Raw genomic sequence first — 20,245 nt, forward strand, 5'->3', positions numbered from 1 at the left:
CCTATGTGGCTTAATAAGGAGGTCAAAGATGCAATGTCTAAAAAGAGGTGTGCTCTCAAAATATTTAAATCTAATGAAGGGGAGGAGTCATTCCAGAATTATAAGGAATGCAATAAAAAATGCAAAAAAGTAATAAGGGCACCTAAAATTGTAAACGAAAAGCAAATCGCTATAGAGAGGAAAACCAATCCTAAAAAGTTTTATAAATAAATAAACAGTACAAAGATATGGAGAACATAGGCCCATTAAAACATGAATTGGGAGCTATGTTAAACGATGATAAATAAAAGATGAAATACTGAAAAAAAATTTCCCTCGGTATTGACCAGGGAGGATCAGACGGTGCGAGTAGTGCATAACGATAGTGAAGGTAATGACTCTTGGCTTGATGCTTGTTTAAGTGAGGAAGTAGTCCTGGAGAGACTAAGCAACATAAAGATTAATTAATCACCAGGCCCAGACGGTTTTCATCCGAGGGTTATTATGGCGCTTAGGTCGCAGCTAGCAAAACCACTATACTCGATTTTTCATAGTTCAATTACATCAGGCATGGTACCAAAGGATTGGCGCATAGCTGAGGTAGTGCCTTTATTTAAAAAGGGAACTAAAAATAATCCTGGTAACTATGGACCAATTAGTTTAACCTCTATAGTGGGTAAAATATTGGAAGATATTTTGAGGGACTGTAGTGGTCAGCGGAATGTTCTCCAGCTGGGCACCAGTAGTCAGTGGAATACCACAAGTGTCCGTCCTTGGGGGGTCATTCCGAGTTGTTCGCTTGCTAGCTGTTTTTAGCAGCCGTGCAAATGCTATGCCGCCTCCCACTGGGAGTGTATTTTAGCTTAGCAGAAGTGTGAACGAAAGGATCGCAGAGCGGCGGCAACGTTTTTTTGTGCAGTTTTAGAGTAGCTCAATACCTACTCAGCGCTTGCGATGACTGCAGACTATTCAGTTCCTGTTCTGACGTCACCAACACGCCCTGTGTTCGGCCAGCCACGCCTGCGTTTTTTCGATCACTCCCTGAAATCGGTCAGTTCACACCCAGAAATGCCTACTTCATGTCAATCACTCTGCGGTCAGCAGTGCTACTGAAAAGCTTCAGTAGACCCTGTGTGAAACTACATCGGCCGTTGTAAAAGTACTTCACGCATGCGCATTGCACCGCATACGCATGCGCAGAAGTGCTTTTTTTTCCCTCATCGCTGCACAACGAATGCAGCTAGCGATCAACTCGTAATGACCACCTTGGCCCGCTACTATTCAATATATTTATCAATGATCTAGGAATAGGCCTGGAAAGCACAGTATCAATCTTTGCAGATGATACTAAACTGTGCAGGGTAATTAAGTCAGAAAGCGATGTGGAGTCTCTACAGAATGACTTATTTAAACTTGAAACCTGGGCGTCTAAATAGGGAATGAGGTTCAATATAGAAAAATGCAAAGTTATTAATTTTGGGGAAAAAAACACACATGCATCCCATACTCTTAATGGGGAAAATATAGGAGTAACTGTGGTGGAAAAAGATTTGGGCGAGCTCATATATAATAGGCTTAATAACAGTACACAATGTCAAAATGCAGCAAAAAAGGCAAGTAAGGTGCTTGCGTGCATAAAAAGGGGCATTGAGACAAGGGACGAGGATGTAATCCTGCCACTGTACAAATCATTGGTACGTCCACATCTTGAATATTGTGTTCAGTTTTGGGCACCTTATTATAAAAAAGATATTAGGGAACTAGAAAGATTTCAAAGGCGAGCTACTAAATTGATTAAAGGGTTAGAGACACTGGAGTACGAGGAAAGGCTTACTAGGTTAAATATGTATACACTAGAAAAGAGGCGTCTAAGAGGAGTCATTATTAATATCTTCAAATATGTAAAGGGTCATTACAAGGATTTGTTTATTAAAAGAACTCTGTATAGGACATGTGGGCACTCGCTGAGGTTAGAGGTTAGAGGAGAGAAAATTCCGTGTACAACGTAGGAAAGGGTTCTTCACAGTAAGGGCAATAAAGATTTGGAACTCCCTGCCAGAGAAGGTAATAACGGCAGACTCTGTAAATGCATTTAAGAACGGACTGGACACATTTTCAACTGGAAAAAGTATCCAGGGTTATATCTTTTGACATAGTGACATTAATATCTGTGAGTGGTAACAATCATAGTTGTCAATTGGTACTAAACCATTTCTTCAGCAGGTGCATTATAATATGAACATCTTAACACAGAATACAGGTTGAACCCGATGGGCATTTTGTCTCTTTTCAACCTCACTAACTACAGTATGTACTATGTAACTATGTAACTACTGTATGTACTATGTAACTATGTGGGCAGTTCCAAATCTAATAAACTTGCATGAAGAGGTGAGTTTTCAGGGAACACTTGATGGTTTGGAGACTAGAGGAGAGTCTTATTGTGCGTGGTAGGGAATTCCACAGAGTAGCCCAAAGAAAGTCTTGTAATCGTGAATGGGAGCGAATATTGAGTGTGGATGAGAGACGTAGCTCTTGTGCAGAGTGAAGAAGTTGGGTTGGCAGCTATTTTGAGATAAGTGAAACAATAGGATTTTAATTACCTACCGGTAAATGCTTTTCTCGTAGTCCATAAGGTATATTGGGGAGACTTAGTACGATGGGGTATAGATGGGGTCCAAAGGAGCCAGTGCACTTTAAATTTCTTCACTGGGTTTGCGATACACCTGCTGCTGTGTAGATAGACTTTAGTGTAGTCTCTATTTTCCTGTCCCCAGGGTCCTTTATGAGCCCGGGGCAGGCAGCACCGCCTTTTTTGACAGTCGAGAGACTGACAAGTCAACTCCCGGGGGTTCTTCCCAGAATTTCCTACCTTCAGGAGCAACTGGGAAAGTATGCAGCGTCCTCTAGTGGGAGCTTTAACACGTTCCGTATAGCCAGAATGAGGGGTTCAATACCCTGAGCAGAAGCAGAAACCCCACTAACGGGATCCAAGTCATCCCCATCCTCCTGTATATTCTCATCTGAATCAGACAGTAAGGCGGGTAAACCACGCTTTTGTGGTCCTGAGAAGGGGGGCTGTGTAACATCTGCCCTAGCAGCTAAGTCTGCAACAGCCTGTTGTAGTAGCTGAGTTTTCTGAACATTAGCAGTGAGTTGTGATGACATATCAGACATCATATTCTTAAGGGCCCCTAGCCAGGAGGGCTCTTGACCCTTTCCCCCAGCCCCCTCACTGAGTTGTGAAGGTTGGCTGCATTGTTCACATGAAACAGAATCAGATGATAAGGGAGAGAATCTGGTGTGGCACACACTTCATAGTTTGTGTTATCCATGGTCACAGTAATTCACAATGACATACACACAGAAAGTAAAACTTATCAAGCCTGCTCTTACTGTATGTGAGAGGGAGACATAAGAGAGAGAAGACCAGCACACCCCAGCTACACAGCCCCAGTGAGGCTGTCAGCTTATTATATCACAGTGAAACACCTATGATTACTGTCCTATATATGACACAGTTTGTGTACAATAGCGGCTCACCCCCTTTGCTACACCCTGTACCAGTTTTCTGAGTGTCAGGAGGAGCTTTGTGTGCCTGCTGCTGCTGCAGTAAGCAAAGGAAGGCTCCAAAATGCTGCTGGTCCCGCTTTGAGGTAGCTCCGCCCCCCTCCCCCCCCCCTCCCACCCTGAATGGCGTCGGAGCTACAGTGTTTTTTATACTGGCAATGTCTTTTAGTTTGCTTAAAAAACATCACAGCGGTGCTAGTTTAAGCCACCGCTACACAGGGGGTTCTAGCGGGTCCCCCCTAGGAGGGTCCCGTGTGCCGCACCCGCATTCAGCTGCACCATGAACTGGGATACCCCCCCTAGCGGGGGCCCCGGTTTGTACTCACCACTGTCGTCACCTTCAGGCATCTGTTAGGGGTGTGTGGCGTTCTGCGATTGCGACAGCTAAGGCGCAGTGCCCCGCTGAACAAACAACCTCTCAGGATGGTGGTCCTCCAGCGGGGAAGTGGCTCTGACACCTCGCAGGGCCAGTGACCGTCTGCCCCTAACTCCCATGGTACAAGCATGCTGTTGCCCAAACAGCATACCGAAAATAATAAAAGTTTAAAAGAAACTGAAGAAAACTCTCTGGAGCTGCAGAGTGTGCATCCTCTTCTGAGGGCACTTTTTTCTAAACTGCCTGTGGGAGGGGGCATAGAGGGGAGGAGCCAGCACACTCTTTGTACTAAGTCTCCCCAATATCCCTTATGAATGCTAGAGAAAATAAGCGAAAAGATGTACATTGTGTAGTTTAGTTAATAGCCTTATGTGTGAGTAAAAGTATTTTATATTGAATACGGTAGACTAGAGTGGAGGGATTGACAGAGTGGATCCGCAAAAAATAAGGGGTAAATTTACTAAGATAGGAGTTCTATTTAAGATTCAGATCCAGGTATTATTTTCTAGAAGATGCTAGATAATGGGAAATAGAATCTGATTGGTTGCTATGGGCAACATCCCATCTTAAAAAGAACTCCCATCTTAGTAAATTTACCCCTTAGGGGCGGTATGCAATTAGGTACATTTTTGTCGAGTAGATGTAAAAACGTGACTTTTTCGCTATTTTTAGAGAGAATCGTGTCGAAGTCAAAAATATTACATAAAAAGAACATACAAACTCTACACATCATAAGTCGCTATACTTGCAAATAAGCGCAGCAAGCACAGCAATATATGGTAACACATGCATTTACACAGACATGCCACAGAGATGGATTCGACACTTATTTCATGCAGTACATAATTATAATAATATCAAGCGCCAGACATCATGATGATTTAAAATTATATAATGAAGTAATGTCATGTATGTGTATTATTTGATCGAAGCAAGATATACCTGTCATATTTACTATTAAAGCAACCAGGTTAATGTGTAGATTAATTTGATACTTGTTATTAAGTTGTAGGACATTGCAACAAATAATTATGATTAAATGTATGTAAGCTAAAATCACTTTTATTAGAACAATAGATATTCCAAACAGGTAGTGGACAGGAAGCTCAGGCCAGCCCCTTTGGACGTCCCCAAGGCTGAAACTGTTTAGCATATACAAAGAGACTAGTGACTCATCATGAATGAGTAAGTTCCCTCCCCCAAAAACTAGATAACACATTGCTGATCACACAGGAGCTCAGTTTCTGTTCTGTCTCAGACGATGATGGAGTTCCAGCATGATTTTACAGAAAGAGAGAGAGTGATATGGAGAGACTTTTATACGAGAAAGATATGGTGATGTATTTGCTGTAACTGGCCTGTAACTGTATGTAACTGTAACTGTATGCAACTGTTCGTATTAACTGCTTACTGTATGAGTTGTAACTATAGGTATACTGTACATTGTAATATATTGAATCCATATCCTTTTAATAACAAATATATACATCAATGAGCTTTGGAACTCAGATAATGTGTGGGTGTTTTGTTTTCTCTTATGGGATGCAGTGTTTTGCGATGTACAGCGCACTTTTATCGTATATGGTAATAAGATGCGCCTGGCGTCTGCAATATATATTAGAGCAGGCATTTTAAATATTTGTGAGAAAACAATTTGGCATTCACAATCGGTATTCGCCCTATTCAATAGCATGGACATTTTTTCACCTGCGCTGGCAAAAACACTGTCTGTTTTCAAAACTTTTGAGGCATTTTTCGCCAATGCCTTTTCACTAATAAAAAAAAAAAGGTGAAAAGGCATTGGTGAAAATGTCTCTATAAAACCAGGTGAAAACAGCCTCAATTGAATAGGCAGTGGGGCGAAATAAATAGCTCCGAGATTATCGGCGCTAATTGCATATTCCCCTTAATGTCTAGTGAGGAAGATTAGCTGATGCATTCAGAATGGATTGTAGTGGTGAGAGTCTCTTTTTGGTAAGACCAGTAAGTAGACTATTGCAAAAATCAGTGCAGGAGATACAATAATAATTTCCTGTATTTCCTTTTTGGACTTTTTTCAGAGCACTATAGAGTATTGTGCCCTTCTCGGGAGTTATGAATATGGGGTGGAAAGCATTTATATTATAATATTTATTCTAAAACAACTAATCCAAAACATCCTGCAGCCTTTGCTTATTTTGATATGAATGAATTGGGTGAATTCTGGTAGGGTGTGGTATGTAAGGTCGACCACACTTAGGTCGACAGTGTCTAGGTCGACCACTATTGGTCGACAGTAACTAGGTCGACATGGTCTAGGTCGACAGGTCAAAAGGTCGACTTGAGGGTTTTTTTTTAAAAAAAGGTTGTCGTTTTCGCCGTACAGTGACCGGGAACCTAAATTAGTGCACCATGTCTCCTTGCATGGCTCGCTTTGCTCGCCATGCTTCAGGTTACCGTTCCCAATAATAGTCCAGATGGATCGTAAAGTATGAAAAAGTTCCAAAAAAGAAAAAAAAATTGAAAAACTCATGTCAACCTTTTGACCTGTCGACCAAGAACATGTTGACTTAGAGACCCTGTCGACCTAGTTACTGTCGACCAATAGTGGTCGACTTATACACTATCGACCTAAGTCTTGTCGACCTAGAGACAGGATACCATTCTGGTATTGGTTGGTAAATCTGCTGTAGTTGTTTCCTACTATTTATGGAATTACAAGTGGAATAGCCTCCCATCAGAGGTGGTAGAGGCTAATACCACTTTTCCACTAGCTTTTAAAACACGGGTAAATGCACGGGGGCGCGCATTTACCCGTGTTTTTCCCTAGTGGAAAAGGGTCCCCCTGCAAATTCCCGGATCAAGTGATCCGAGAATCCTACCCGGGTAGCTTGCCGGGTTGAACACGTCTTCAAGCCAGTAAGATGTGTAGTGTGAACGGGATACGGCTCCCGTTCACAGTGTATGGGAGGGCGGCGCTGGGAGATCATGTGATCTCCCAGCGCCGCCCCTGCCGCGTCACTAGCAGCGTCAACAACCCGGCAATATGCCAGGTTGGTGAGCGCTGTGTGAAAGGGGGCTGTAGCACGGGTCGCAGCCATGTCAGGCTCCCGGCTGCGACCCTTGCTACAGTGGAAAAGGGGTATAAGACAGTAGAGCAATTTAAACATGCATGGGATAGAAATAAGGATATCTTTACAAACAAATAAGGATCAAATATGGTTTAAAGTACCTATATGGGTTAAAAAGTGGAAAACTAGATGGGTCAAGTGGATCTTATCTGCCGTCAAATTCTGTGATTCTATGTTACAACATCAAAATTTGTGAAATATATTGGATAAAAATAAATCTAACTAGGGATATTGCTCTCGACTGTAGTGCCTAACCCTAAACACATCCCCTTCCTGGCCCTAACCGACATCCCTGATACTTACCTTTGGGATATCGGCGGTCGGTGTTCCGGCGCAGGGATTCCAAGTGGTGTGGGTTTCTAGAGGTGGTCACACGACAACTTCAGGAGCAGCTTACTTAAGATCATAAAATAAAACACGTGTAATGGATGGCATATTCCTTTAACCCCTTCGGTGCTATGCACGGAAATCTTCCAGGGTAGCCAGTGCTGGCTATCACGGAAGATTTTCATGCATACTAGCTGCTGATTCCCTGGGTACAGCCGTGCAGCGTGCACGGCACCCGGGAATCAGTATACTCCATTATGGAGTTTAGCATGCCCCCCGGACTCCTATTGGCTTATGCTGATTCCCAGGGCCGGGAATCAGCGCTGGCAATCCTCACCCTGCAATAACCCCCCCTCCACCCCACCCCTTCCCACCCGCTCCCACGACAATCAGAAACACCGCCCCAGGGTGTGTTTTTAAATTGAAAACTCACCACTGAAGGGGTTAATGTTGCTGGTGCAGTTGGCAATAAATTGATGAAAGCCAACCAGTTATTTAGAATTCATCCTTCCTCTAGGAGTATTTCTTTTTGCAGATGTAGTAAATATATATATTTTCAGAAACACAGATGACAATATCGTGATCTGTGTCTGTATGATTTGTGTGGGACTGTATTTATTGCACATTGTGTTCCAGAGAGAATTGTGTATAATGCAGAGACTGATCATTGTTTGTTGTGACACCTGTGGATGAGACTCTGCAATGTTATCAGTTCATCACTGACAAATTCATGTCTGCTTTTTGTTACAAAAGGAAATGGGGCAAAGGTTCCTTCTAGATTACTGTGTATAAAGTGTACCAGATTATGGGGCTGGTTCTGAGTTAGTAGAAAAAAAACAAAAATGTTAAACTTTGCACCTGTACAAAACCATGTTGCTCTGTGGGTGGGGAAGATGTAAATGTGAGGTGACCAAGCCGAATTCTAACTTGCAGAGTAAATTTCAAGCTGTCCAGCTTTTATGGGCTGCATGCCAAAACAACCAATATTCACCCAGCATACAAAATATATAAAATAAATTCATATAGATGCACCCTATGAATTGCAAAATGGTTTGTTCCAGATACAAAGTTACTTGCTTTTTTATTTTTCTCACAACTCAAAATCAGCCACTGATCTATCAGGCATTAAAAACCGCCACTATGCCTGATCTATCAAGCATTAAAGGACAAAACCCGTTTACCTGAGTGGCAGTGGTCACTCTCCTTGGACCAAATTTGCTCTGTGACATGGAGACCCATAACATAGAGATTGGTTCTCTGCCACCTCTGCATCATTAAGCTGCTTTTGTTGCTTGCCCCTATAAAGTTTCAAACAACTGACAACAGATTTTATTGGCATTGGACACTTCAAATGTTACTATTAGCAGGTGAAGATACCCAATGACACAGGTGAGACAAGTCCATCATGACTCCCAACCATGGTGCAGTCATCAGGTCCTCCTTTGTGATGTACAATTTCATTATAGATCCCTAAAATACTGATACATAGCAGGAGCATATACGATTCCTCCTGGGTGGTATAGTCCTTAAAGACTTTTATTCTGACAGAGCCCCCTGATGAGGTTCGGAGTTCACCTTCAGCCTTTGACCTGTCTTTCATATGCAACATCATACAGTATATATTGCCATAACTTTCACACAATAACAATCTTACTAGCATAGGCACTAAGCTATGCGTCAGACCAGGCAGATACTAAAGGTGTTCAGGGCGCCCTCCCATACTTAGTAAAGTGATAGCACCTGCCTTCGGCGCACGTTGCAAATAAGGGGTGTTGTCTCACAAGGAAAGGAAATGGGCACACAATAGTACCCGCAATTCCCTTACACCTCACAGTAGCACAATCTTCTGCACATTACACTGCATGTATTGTTATTATTATTACATTTTATTTATAAGGCACCACAAGTGTTTCACAGCACCGTACAAAGGACAGTACAGGGAGACAAAACAGCATTATAGTAAATAAATAACAAAAATAGAGTACAGGTAACAAAGAGCACCACAATTCTCAAAACATAATACAGCTAGGATGTAAGAAGCGAGGGAGAAATCATCGTACTACTTGGGGCTGGCAGCCATAGATAGAGATGGGCCTTTACCAGCAGAAGAAAAAGCGGGTAAGGATGGTCACTGAGTAGGAGAGAGCTGTGAGTGAAATGTGTCGAGAAGAGGGCTTTGACAACAAGAGGTAAGAGGGCCCTGCTCTGAAGAGCTAACAATCTAGTGGGAAGGGGCGACAGACAGATGACATGAGGTGCAAGCAAGCGGGAGGTAGCCCAATGGCAGTAAGTAAGCAAAGCAGAGATGTTCAAGCATGAGGCAGAGGGGTGGAAGAGCAGCCTCAGGACTAGGTTATGCATCGGAAGGGTGCGCTTTGATGAATAGGTGGGTTTTCAGTGCCATTTGAAGCTTTGCAAGGTCGGGGAGAGTCCAGTGGAGCGGGGGAGCACGTTCTACTGAAGGGGTGCCACACGGGCAAAATCTTGAACTCGAGCATGGGAAGCAGTGACCAGAGGCGATAGTCGTCGGCCGTGCCGTTGATTCATATTACAACACATAGTAGTGCCCCTTATTCACGTTATGCTACCCAGCAGTACCCCTTATTCATGTTACGCTACACAGTTAGCACTCCTTATACATGTTATGCTACACAGTAGTGCCTCTTATTCACGTTATGCGAAACAGTAGTGCCCCGTATTCATGTTATGCCACAGTCGTACCCCTTATTCACATTATGCTACACAGTAGTACCCCTTATACACATTATGCTACACAGTAGAGCCCCTTATTCACATTACGCCACACAGTAGTGCCTCTTATTCAAGTTACACTACACAGTAGTACCTCATATACACAATGTCTGCAGTAGTGCCCCTTATACACAGAATTCCCACAGTTGTACCCCTTACACATAATGTCCATAGGTGGGGAGGGGAGAAATGGGGGGTGTAGTTCTGAAGATTGAAGTGCCTGCAGCAATTTATTTTCAATTTTTGTAAAGCAACCGCATCACTTCACATCAACTTTTAACATAGCATGCAGTGATGGAATTCTCTGAAATAACATGAAGTTCTACTGAATCAGTAATGAAGAATTATGTAGTATATTATATAGCACTGTAACAGGGCAGCAATGCACCCTGTACCTGCCCCACACCACAAACCCATGGTGCCATTCACACCTAGAGGTTAGGGCCACCCGCTCTGGGAAGTTAAGGATGTTACAGGCAGCTCCACAGGCTGCCTGCCTGGAGAGTCCCATGGATGCCATAGGAAGCTCAGTAGTAGCGCTACTGGCTGCATGGTGCCTGCCTGGAGAGTACTTAGGATGTTCAAGGAGGCTCAGTAGTAGCGCTCCAGGCTGCAGGGTTCCTGTCTGGAGAGTCCCTTGGATGCTCTAGGAGGCTCAGTAGTAGCGCTCCAGGCTGCAGGGTTCCTGTCTGGAGAGTCCCTTGGATGCTCTAGGAGGCTCAGTAGTAGCGCTCCAGGCTGCAGGGTTCCTGTCTGGAGAGTCCCTTGGATGCTCTAGGAAGCTCAGTAGTAGCGCTCCAGGCTGCAGGGTTCCTGTCTGGAGAGTCCCTTGGATGCTCTAGGAAGCTCAGTAGTAGCGCTCCAGGCTGCAGGGTTCCTGTCTGGAGAGTCCCTTGGATGCTCTAGGAAGCTCAGTAGTAGCGCTCCAGGCTGCAGGGTTCCTGTCTGGAGAGTCCCTTGGATGCTCTAGGAAGCTCAGTAGTAGCGCTCCAGGCTGCAGGGTTCCTGTCTGGAGAGTCCCTTGGATGCTCTAGGAAGCTCAGTAGTAGCGCTACTGGCTGCAAGGTGCTGCTCCAGGCTATCTGCAGGCCATATGCTGGTGCCGCAGGGCAGCGGCAATGCTGCCCCGGGGGCCTTTCGCCCAGTGTGACGGCACCGCTCGCACACCCAACCCTGATGCTTTGCTGCAAACAGATTTCCACAAGTATCTGACATTATTAAAGGCCAGGCAGTGTACTACATTTTGGCTGTTTTCAACTAGAGATGTTTCTCAGCACCTCTCTGTATGAGCTCTCAGGCAATACGATAAAAAATGGTATCTTACTGACATAAACTAGTAGTATCAGAAAAGGAAGGAGTCCAGCTAATTCTGTTTGATCTCTAGGATAAATCTGTACCTATTGACATGTCACAGCTGAGAGGATTGACTCTCCTTCCTACATCAGGGTTTTAGCTTCCAAACATAGTTCATAATCCTTTAATGTTTCTTGCTTTCCTCCGGTCTGGCATCCTGAGTGATACAAACAGTGCAAATCACCTGCCATCACTTCCACCTGTCATTAAGTGATTGCACTGAGCTGCTCTTCATCTACCTAGCTATTATTAGCACAGGCAATATCTAATAAAGCGCCTAGCCCTGTGCCAGGAATGTTGCCGACATATGTATACAGTATCCATGGCGTAATAAGCTCTTACATTTCAGGCAGCAATCTTTGCAGTAAATGAGCCAACAGCAGGGTTGAACCAATGTATCAATGTTTATCAAATATTTTCATCAGGGTGGGGCTGCTGGCTCTGGGAAGTAAATAGAGGGGGTAATTCCAAGTTGATCGCAGCAGGATTTTTGTTAGCAATTGGGCAAAACCATGTGCACTGCAGGGGAGGCAGATATAACATGTGCAGAGAGAGTTAGATTTGGGTGGGGTGTGTTCAATCTGCAATCTAATTTGCATTGTAAAAATAAAGCAGCCAGTATTTACCCTGCACAGAAACAAAATAACCCACCCAAATCTAACTCTTTTAGCACATGTTATATCTGCCTCCCCTGCAGTGCACATGGTTTTGCCCAATTGCTATCAAAAATCCTGCTGCGATCAACTTGGAATTACCCCCTCTATTTACTTCCCAGAGCCAGCAGCCCCACCCTGATGAAAATATTTGATAAACATTGATACATTGGTTCAACCCTGCTGTTGGCTCATTTACTGCAAAGTGTTGTGTGTATGTGTATATATATATATATATATAGAGAGAGAGAGAGAGAGAGAGAGAGAGTGAAACATTAACATTTCTGTCTTTTTAAATATTTATTTGCCTTCCTAATAGTGTATACTTTATAAAATTAGGTACTTGTCAACTTTGTTTTTCTCCTCTTCATGAGAAGCTGGGAGGGGAGATGAAGCTGACAGATTTGGGGTGGGGCCTTTCCAGACCATTAGGCCCTGCCCCCAACATGGCAAAATGCTGCAATTTGTGGGTTAATGTGGAGGGGCGGAGCTAAATGACACCCCCTCCGCATGGACCTGAATTTCCCAGTTTTATCTCCCATCCTGCCCACTTCATTAGTAAGGGGGTGGGATGCAGGAGTTCCGCCTACTCCATACCTCCCAACATGACCCTCCAGGAGGGACAAAATGCTCTGCTTCAGCACAGGTGATGGCAATCATAAATTAAGAGGTAAGTCCTGGACCAGAGCATTGTGTCCTTCCTAGAGAAGGTCATGTTGGGAGGTATGGCCTACTCTTCCAGGGGTGCTGTAGGTAGCATTGTCAATTTACAAAGTTACAACCTGCCTCAGTAGTGTCACTAATTACTAATACATATCCAGAAATATTGGTTCCTCTAACTGTGTATATTTCACAATTTCATAAGAACCCATTTATCCTATTATGCGTTTTAAAGCTCAGGACCACTTTTATTTGTACAATTCCAGTGATATGATTATACAGAGGCAGAAATCTGGAGAGAGGTGCAAGACCTTGTTACATCCCTCCGAGCTCAGTGTTGTCCATTTCACAGAAATGAAGGAATGCTCAGACATATCTATTTGCAGAGACAGTGTTTAGTGGGAAGTGTTTGGTTTGCAGGCCAAGGTGGTAGCATTGGCAAAGTTACAAAGTTTTGCTTTTTCTAATACAAGGAGCTGTGCAGATTAGAGCGATGCTTAATGAGTAAGAAATATGCGCCCTAATGCACCCAGTTATTCACCCACATGTGAAACAAGCATTTAGTGACATATGTCTTGTTAAGGGCATTTTGATTTGTCCACATCCTCGGCGGTCGTAGAAACGGAGCCTCTTCCTATGCTGTCACTGAGATGTCTTTCTCACCGCCCATGCACACGTCATATGGGAGAGGGCATTTGTAGGCAATTACAATTATGTTAAACCATTCCTACTGGGGATGTAACAAGTATTCAATTGCAGCATTTATTAATCTGAATGATAATGTTAGCCATTTGCTGTGTGGTTCATGCTGTTTATTCATGACAAAATTATATTTATACTTTTCTCCATCTTTTATTTCAGGATGAGAGACAGGATACAAGTTCGGAGGGGGTGTCAAATGTAGAAGATCAAAATGATTCTGATTCCACTCCACCTAAAAAGAAACTGAAGAAGACAGAGAACGGGCTGTACGCCTGTGACCTCTGTGATAAAATATTTCAGAAGAGCAGCTCCCTGCTGAGGCACAAGTATGAACACACAGGTGTGTACCAAATGCCCCAAAGTCTCAGATCCACATAAACCATTCTAAACTCTGCATCATCATCATCATGTTCCTATAGATTGATTACTAGAGCCTTTACTACTGTGTAATACTGTTTTCTGTTTTGTTTTTACCAGCAGCTGCTATCATGTATGTCCATTCATGTTACACCAATAAGTGGTGGAGACAGAACACAGCCGAGACCTGATTAATATGTGCGATGTGGTACTAAGAGAGGGGTGGGATTCATTTTGAAAAGATAACTTATAAGTTATAATCGTTTATTTTCTTAAATAAATGAATCCAGCTTCTCTAAAGGGGGTAGATTTACTAAAGCTGAAAAATAGGTGTCTCCTATAGCAACCAATCAGATTCTAGCTATCATGTCTCGATTGCATTCTAGAAAATGACATACAGAATCTAATTGGTCTAATTGGGAAACATTGCCTGTTTTATAAGCTTTAGTAAATCTACACCTAAATATGTCGTTCAGTTTGTTTTCTCAATCTATTCATTGTACGACCGTAGCTGGTGTCAGCCGCCTGTGCCCTCTACCTCTACTGAAAACCAATTATTATAGTCACACCTGGTAAGGAAAATATTGGTTTTCATGTAATGTGTATACAGTAGTAACGTATTCCAGCCACACTGTTCATCTTTCACACTCTCTCTCTCAGATTTCTAACTACAATAATAAAAAATACAATTTCATTTTTCTGACTAAACTGCGCATTGTGGTACTCACCTGATCTATGGAAACACATAAAAGCTAATCCAATGATCTTGCAGGAATGAAATTGTAAAGTGACAATTTATTCCTGCCTGTTAAGGATTTGGGGAAACATCATTATGGGAAGGTCCAATATAAAGGCTATGGTGGCCTGGCTACTTGGAGGGGAGGGGGTACTGTTCAGTCATTTCATAAAGTGCCAGATGGGTACAAAGGGCACAGCAATTGAAGGAAAATCCTGTTAGCAAGGCGTGCACGGCCATTTTCGGGGCATGTTTCTGCCTTCAGCTGCAATCATGTATGTAGAGAAACATGGCGGCAGCGTTGGTATTGCCATGCCCAGGGGAGTCGATGTCCGTTGCTTCAGCGATGATGCTGCATATGCGTGCACAGTTGCTGAGGACTTTGTGATGGCTCCAGTGGGCGCCTCTGTTTTTACTGGGTGGCTGCTTCACTTGCAGTGATTATCAAGTCCGTATGCTGAAAAATCGCAGCTGCGTAGGCATGTGCGCACAAATCTGAATCAGGCCCTAAGATACAGCTCACGGGCTGTATAGTGCATACATCTGAGCAATATAGTGTTGCATGCCAGGGATATGGAAATAAATAATCTTACCTGAAGAACAAAATTCTCTGCAGGTGGGGATTGTATTTAATATATAGACCCTACCCACATAGTAATTCATCCCTTTCCCCATGTTGGAACTGGTAACAGCATTGTGTCATTGCAGTGAAGAGTTGATGATGAGTGCAAACTCATTTCTGGCAAGGGGCCAGAGATGGTGATATCTGATACAGTGGTCCCTGGGACATTTTCATGCAGCACTTGTACACAATCTAGACGTGGGACATTTTACTGTGATGTATTCACAGAGGAGTGGTGCAAGGCATTATGAGGATTTGTGCTTCCAATTGTACCTCACCAAATATGCTCACTCTCTGGGTTGAGCACTGTCGACTCATGTGTAATGTGTGGGCAATACTTGTTATGTATCTGGGAAGTTATCGAGTCCTGAAATGTTTGAAAATGAGCTGATGCTACTAATATTGTATCTGTAATGTGCAGTGGTAATGTGGTGGAGTAGGCTAGGGAAATACAGTGAATGATAAGTGCAATAATAAGAGCACTGTCTGTATTAAAGAATATTCATTTCTATAAATATATACACTCCACTTAGGATGCTCATTTACAGTTTCATATAGAAATTGAGTAAAGTTCATTGACAAATAGTAATGAGCACGTTTGTGACAGGCTAATCAATATTCTCTTTAATATATATCTTAATACACAGGTTAAAATGGAATCCATCTTCTGTCTTATAGATAATCATCAATAAATATTAATGCCTTTATAAAACAATGTGTTGTCAAAGGTTAAAATGTTAGTATAAATACATAAGTATTATTGCTTCATTGGGATGTCATTTTAAACTAGGCAGAGTCACAGTTGCCAACTACTATACTGTATCCAAAGGATGAGTGACTGGGTAAAATGTTAGCATCAATACGCCATGTGAGATGACTGGCGAGAGTGAGTTGATTATTATGATATGAGGCATGCCTATATTCACTGTAACATAGCATTCGGTATGCAAATACAGCCATGGTCGCACACAGAATATAGGCTTGCCACATATCATTTTAATCAACATTAGCTGCTTGTGCGAATAAGACACATTTTAACGGAAAAAGTCGCACATAAAGACGCTCATTGCTCCGTGTCCATGGCATGACTAGAAGGGCTGTTTAACGTGACTGTAGGTCATCGGTAGGCAGGGGCGGATTGAGATGAAAAATCAGCCTGGGAAATTTATTGAAACAGCCCCAATGGGGGTGCGGTCTGATGAAGGGGTGGGGTCTGTTGAGGGGGAGAGATCGCTCTGCATAGGGCCTGATTGTATGCAGTTGCGGTCTTACTTGCGTCTTTTGCTGCAGTTGTGTCTGAGACCAGGGGTGGTTTGGGAACTAAGAGTGGCCCTGTAAAATGTTGTAGACGTGGCCCGACATGGGCAGTACAAGAGGCATACCGTGTAGCCATGGCAGCATCACTGGATGGCAGAGTTGCTTTACTTCAGAGACAGAATAACAGAATGAATGGGGACAATGCAGTGTACTGAGTGCGATGGGCTGCCTTTCATGTGTGGGTTGGGGCCACATGACAACACACAAAACAGGCCCCACAGACATGTCGGTCTACCAGGAATCTTCCTGGTGAGTCCAATGGCCAATCCACCCCTGTCGGTAGGTCAAAAATTGTGAATTGTTACTGGTGGCCAGTTTGTGCACAAACAGCTTTTCTTTTCAACCGAACCTCTTTGTATATGTGCAACTTTAGATTATGTCCTTAAGAAAGGTTGATACAACTTTCTAGAATGACCATTGATATTTGAAACAACAGTCCATCTTTTTGAAATTGCATGAAACATACTGTTACTGCAATCTGAAGGGTTGCTATGACACTCCATAGCAAGCTCTGACCTGCATGGGTTTCCTTCATTGCAGAAGTTGCTCTTAATTTTCCATTCGTAAGAACTTGGCTGACAAATGCTAGCAGCAATATGTTTTTAATTTTAAACCAGCGATTTCATGCAGATATCCTTAAAAGGGCCACTAATAGGCTGGGAGTTATAGTTTAATATAATGTCGGAGGTCTTAATTTAAGCATCATTACTGTAGGGTCTCTTCTGCGGTTACCATGGCAAAATTCCTTTGTAATGAACTTACTCTTGAACTTTATTTTTGCAGGCAAGAGGCCGCATGAGTGTGGAATCTGTACAAAGGCATTCAAACACAAACACCATTTAATTGAACACATGCGCCTCCATTCGGGAGAAAAGCCCTACCAATGTGATAAATGTGGCAAGAGATTCTCACACTCCGGATCCTACTCACAGCACATGAATCACCGTTACTCATACTGTAAGAAGGAGGCAGAGGAACGTGATGGCATGGAGCAGGAAGAAAATCTGCAAGAGACCCTCAGTAATGAGCATGTGGATTCCCAAGCTTCTCCCTCTCAGATAGACTCTGACGAACACGAGAGCCTAACACGGGAAGATGACAGTGAGAAAGAGGAGGATGACGAAAAAGACACTGATGATGGACAGGACGAAAAAGAATGTGTTATAATGCATGATCTGGAGGAAACAGAATTAGGGGTTGAAGCAGGAACATTGGAAGGTACTCTGAAGGATGAAGAATGTGTAGATAAAAATCAGAATTTGGAGCCAGAAGTCACAGAAAATCACGTGTCTGAAAATGACACTGCCCTCCCTTAGCTGGTCTCTTTTTTCCCCCAAAATGGAAAAATCTTTTGACGTTATAATGAAAGTTATTCTATATTACACATGCTTTTCTCTGAAACACAGTTGTGTGTATACTGTGATTTCTATTCACTACTGTGTTTAAAAAAAAAAAAAAATCCAGGTGTGCCTGAATCTCAAACGTAGAAATTTTTCACAGCAATTTTAAAATTTAGGAAAACGAGTTTGTTACTTGCAACGTCAAAGATATATATAGTAAAAAAACAAATGACTCAGAAGTCAAAATTAATCAGGTTTTAATGAACCTACCCATCCAGCTCATTTACGCATCTGGAAACTTATTTTATTAGTATTACGTTTCTTTATTGTGTCGATTAGTTTGTACATTTGGGAGAAATGTTTGTCTTTTATTTTTTGGGTTTTATTTTTTATTATTATTATTATCGTTACGGACATCTACTAAATCTACTTCAGTATTTTATTTTATGGGAAAAAAAATGTGAGTATAACTGCACTACAGAATTCCTTTACAGATAAGTCATATTTTAAATATTACTGCTACCTTGGTATGTCCAAGACAAGGTAGAGTTTTATAGATAATATAGTTTGCAGAAATATAATTTACAGCATATTTTTAGCCTTACGAAGACAGCAGTGTGGGAGTCAGTGGTGTTCTTATATATGAGGTTAAATTGTAATTAAGTTTTCATTAAAGCTCCTATTTGCAGGGACTAACAGTTTATTCTGGGGAAAAAACTGCAAAAATCAGTGTTGTATTTGCTTGAAATATAGTACATATATGAAGGATTTAAAGCTATGTATCTCCTCTTGGCCTTATGCAAGACCTTCTGTGCTGTAAGTGCCATTTTCAGTATTTTAAGGGCAGAAACTTGCCTTTATTTAATGGTGGTCTGTAATCACTAGCATTTGTAGTATTGGTATTTTTCCCTCTTCTGCCTAGTTAAAGCCAACCTTTCTAAAATTCTAATTACATTCTTTATTCTTTTAATGTGTTTTCTTTCTATTTTGACAGCTTTTCTTCTCCCTGTTAAAAGTACATTTAAGTCTTTATTTTATCTCTCTTTATTTTGTATTAACACGGCCTTTCCCGTGGGAAAAACAAATTGCCAATATTTGCTCCAAAATGCTAACTATTATAGACCTTGTTTATTAATGGTGTTAGCTAAAATTACCTATCAGTATTATTTTAAGTTCTTTTAGTTTAGGTCTGTGCAATGTTTTTTTTGTACTGTATGTCTTCAAAACCTGGCAGTATTAATACCCTTCTTACTGACCTGTACCTTTTAGTTTTAGAAAACTTTTATATTTATGTGTCTTATTTTTATATTTCTTTATTTATTACACAGTCTAGTGTATAAAACTGTAGTTTGTATTAATACAATAATATATTTTAGTATGAAATTTTGGAAAGTTGATAAGATTTAAAGTAGAGATACAAATGGTTCTTTTGCATTGAGATTTGATTTTAACAGTGTTATGTTAACATTTATACTTGCCTTGGACTGTAGAATACGTAACTTGAGACAGGAATGTATTAGACTTACACTTACAATCAAACTCTTGTACCATTATCTGGATTTTGATATGTAAAACAAAGTTTTGAAATTCACTGTGAGATTTGTGGCTGGATGCCAAGCAGTTTATTTCAGATAATCTCTAACCACCACAATTACTGTCCTTAGCAAGCCAAATTAGACAACTTTACAAAACAGTGTTGGGAAGTGGGAACAAAGTTTAAAATTTTTGTGCCAATTAGATCCTGTATTCATGTGTTTTGTTTTATTGTTTATTTGTTTTTTGTTTTTGTATGTTTTTTTTTTTTTTTTTTGGCTGGGAAAAAAACAAACAAAACATACATTTTTATGTTCATTGTTATATCATAGTCATTTTCTAGTTTTTTACCAAGCTCCCTCTCTCACAATAAAATACATCAACAAGTATTTATGTGTCTCTTTCTTATTTCGTTACATTGGATATACTATTCTCCTAGAAACTAGACATTTTATAGCTGCAAACAAATAAATCTACCTTTATTAAATGAAAGCAGTGGAATGATTGAGAACAGACATTAGTCAATCTGTCATTATCATTACCTGGAAATTACCTCTGTCAGCTGGAGAATTGCCATAAAGTCAGTGTTTTTTTTTTATGGAAGGTTCTAGTGATGAAAATGTAACGGTAATAGTTATGAGTTTTAAGAGTAATCATTAGTATACAAAAATATATTCTACCGCTATATTATATCTAGCTATAAATGTTTTTTTTTAGAAAACAAGGAAATAATGAAGCAATGATTAAATATTTTTGAGTGGAATCTGGTTAAATGAAATTAATTTAATATACATATTCATTGGGCATTTTCCCTGCAAAATTTCTTCTATGCATGCACAAATTGCTGAATTGGGACTTC

The 20,245-nt window shown here is 41.5% G+C and overlaps 1 protein-coding gene across 4 annotated transcripts in view; it reads left to right on the forward strand.

The window, feature by feature from the left end:
- The window catches only part of ZEB1 (zinc finger E-box binding homeobox 1), a 244,780-nt gene extending 225,005 nt beyond the window's left edge, over positions 1-19,775 (forward strand). For all 4 annotated transcript variants that reach the window (XM_063922067.1, XM_063922066.1, XM_063922069.1 and 1 more), the window contains exons 8-9: positions 13,641-13,821; positions 17,297-19,775. In XM_063922067.1, the coding sequence (XP_063778137.1) occupies positions 13,641-13,821; positions 17,297-17,829 (714 nt within the window). In that variant the 3' untranslated portion in view covers positions 17,830-19,775. The remainder of the gene's footprint in view (positions 1-13,640; positions 13,822-17,296) is intronic.
- The last annotated feature ends 470 nt before the right edge of the window (positions 19,776-20,245 follow it).

Source organism: Pseudophryne corroboree, chromosome 5 (genome assembly GCF_028390025.1).
Source record: "Pseudophryne corroboree isolate aPseCor3 chromosome 5, aPseCor3.hap2, whole genome shotgun sequence".
Lineage (NCBI taxonomy): Eukaryota > Metazoa > Chordata > Amphibia > Anura > Myobatrachidae > Pseudophryne > Pseudophryne corroboree.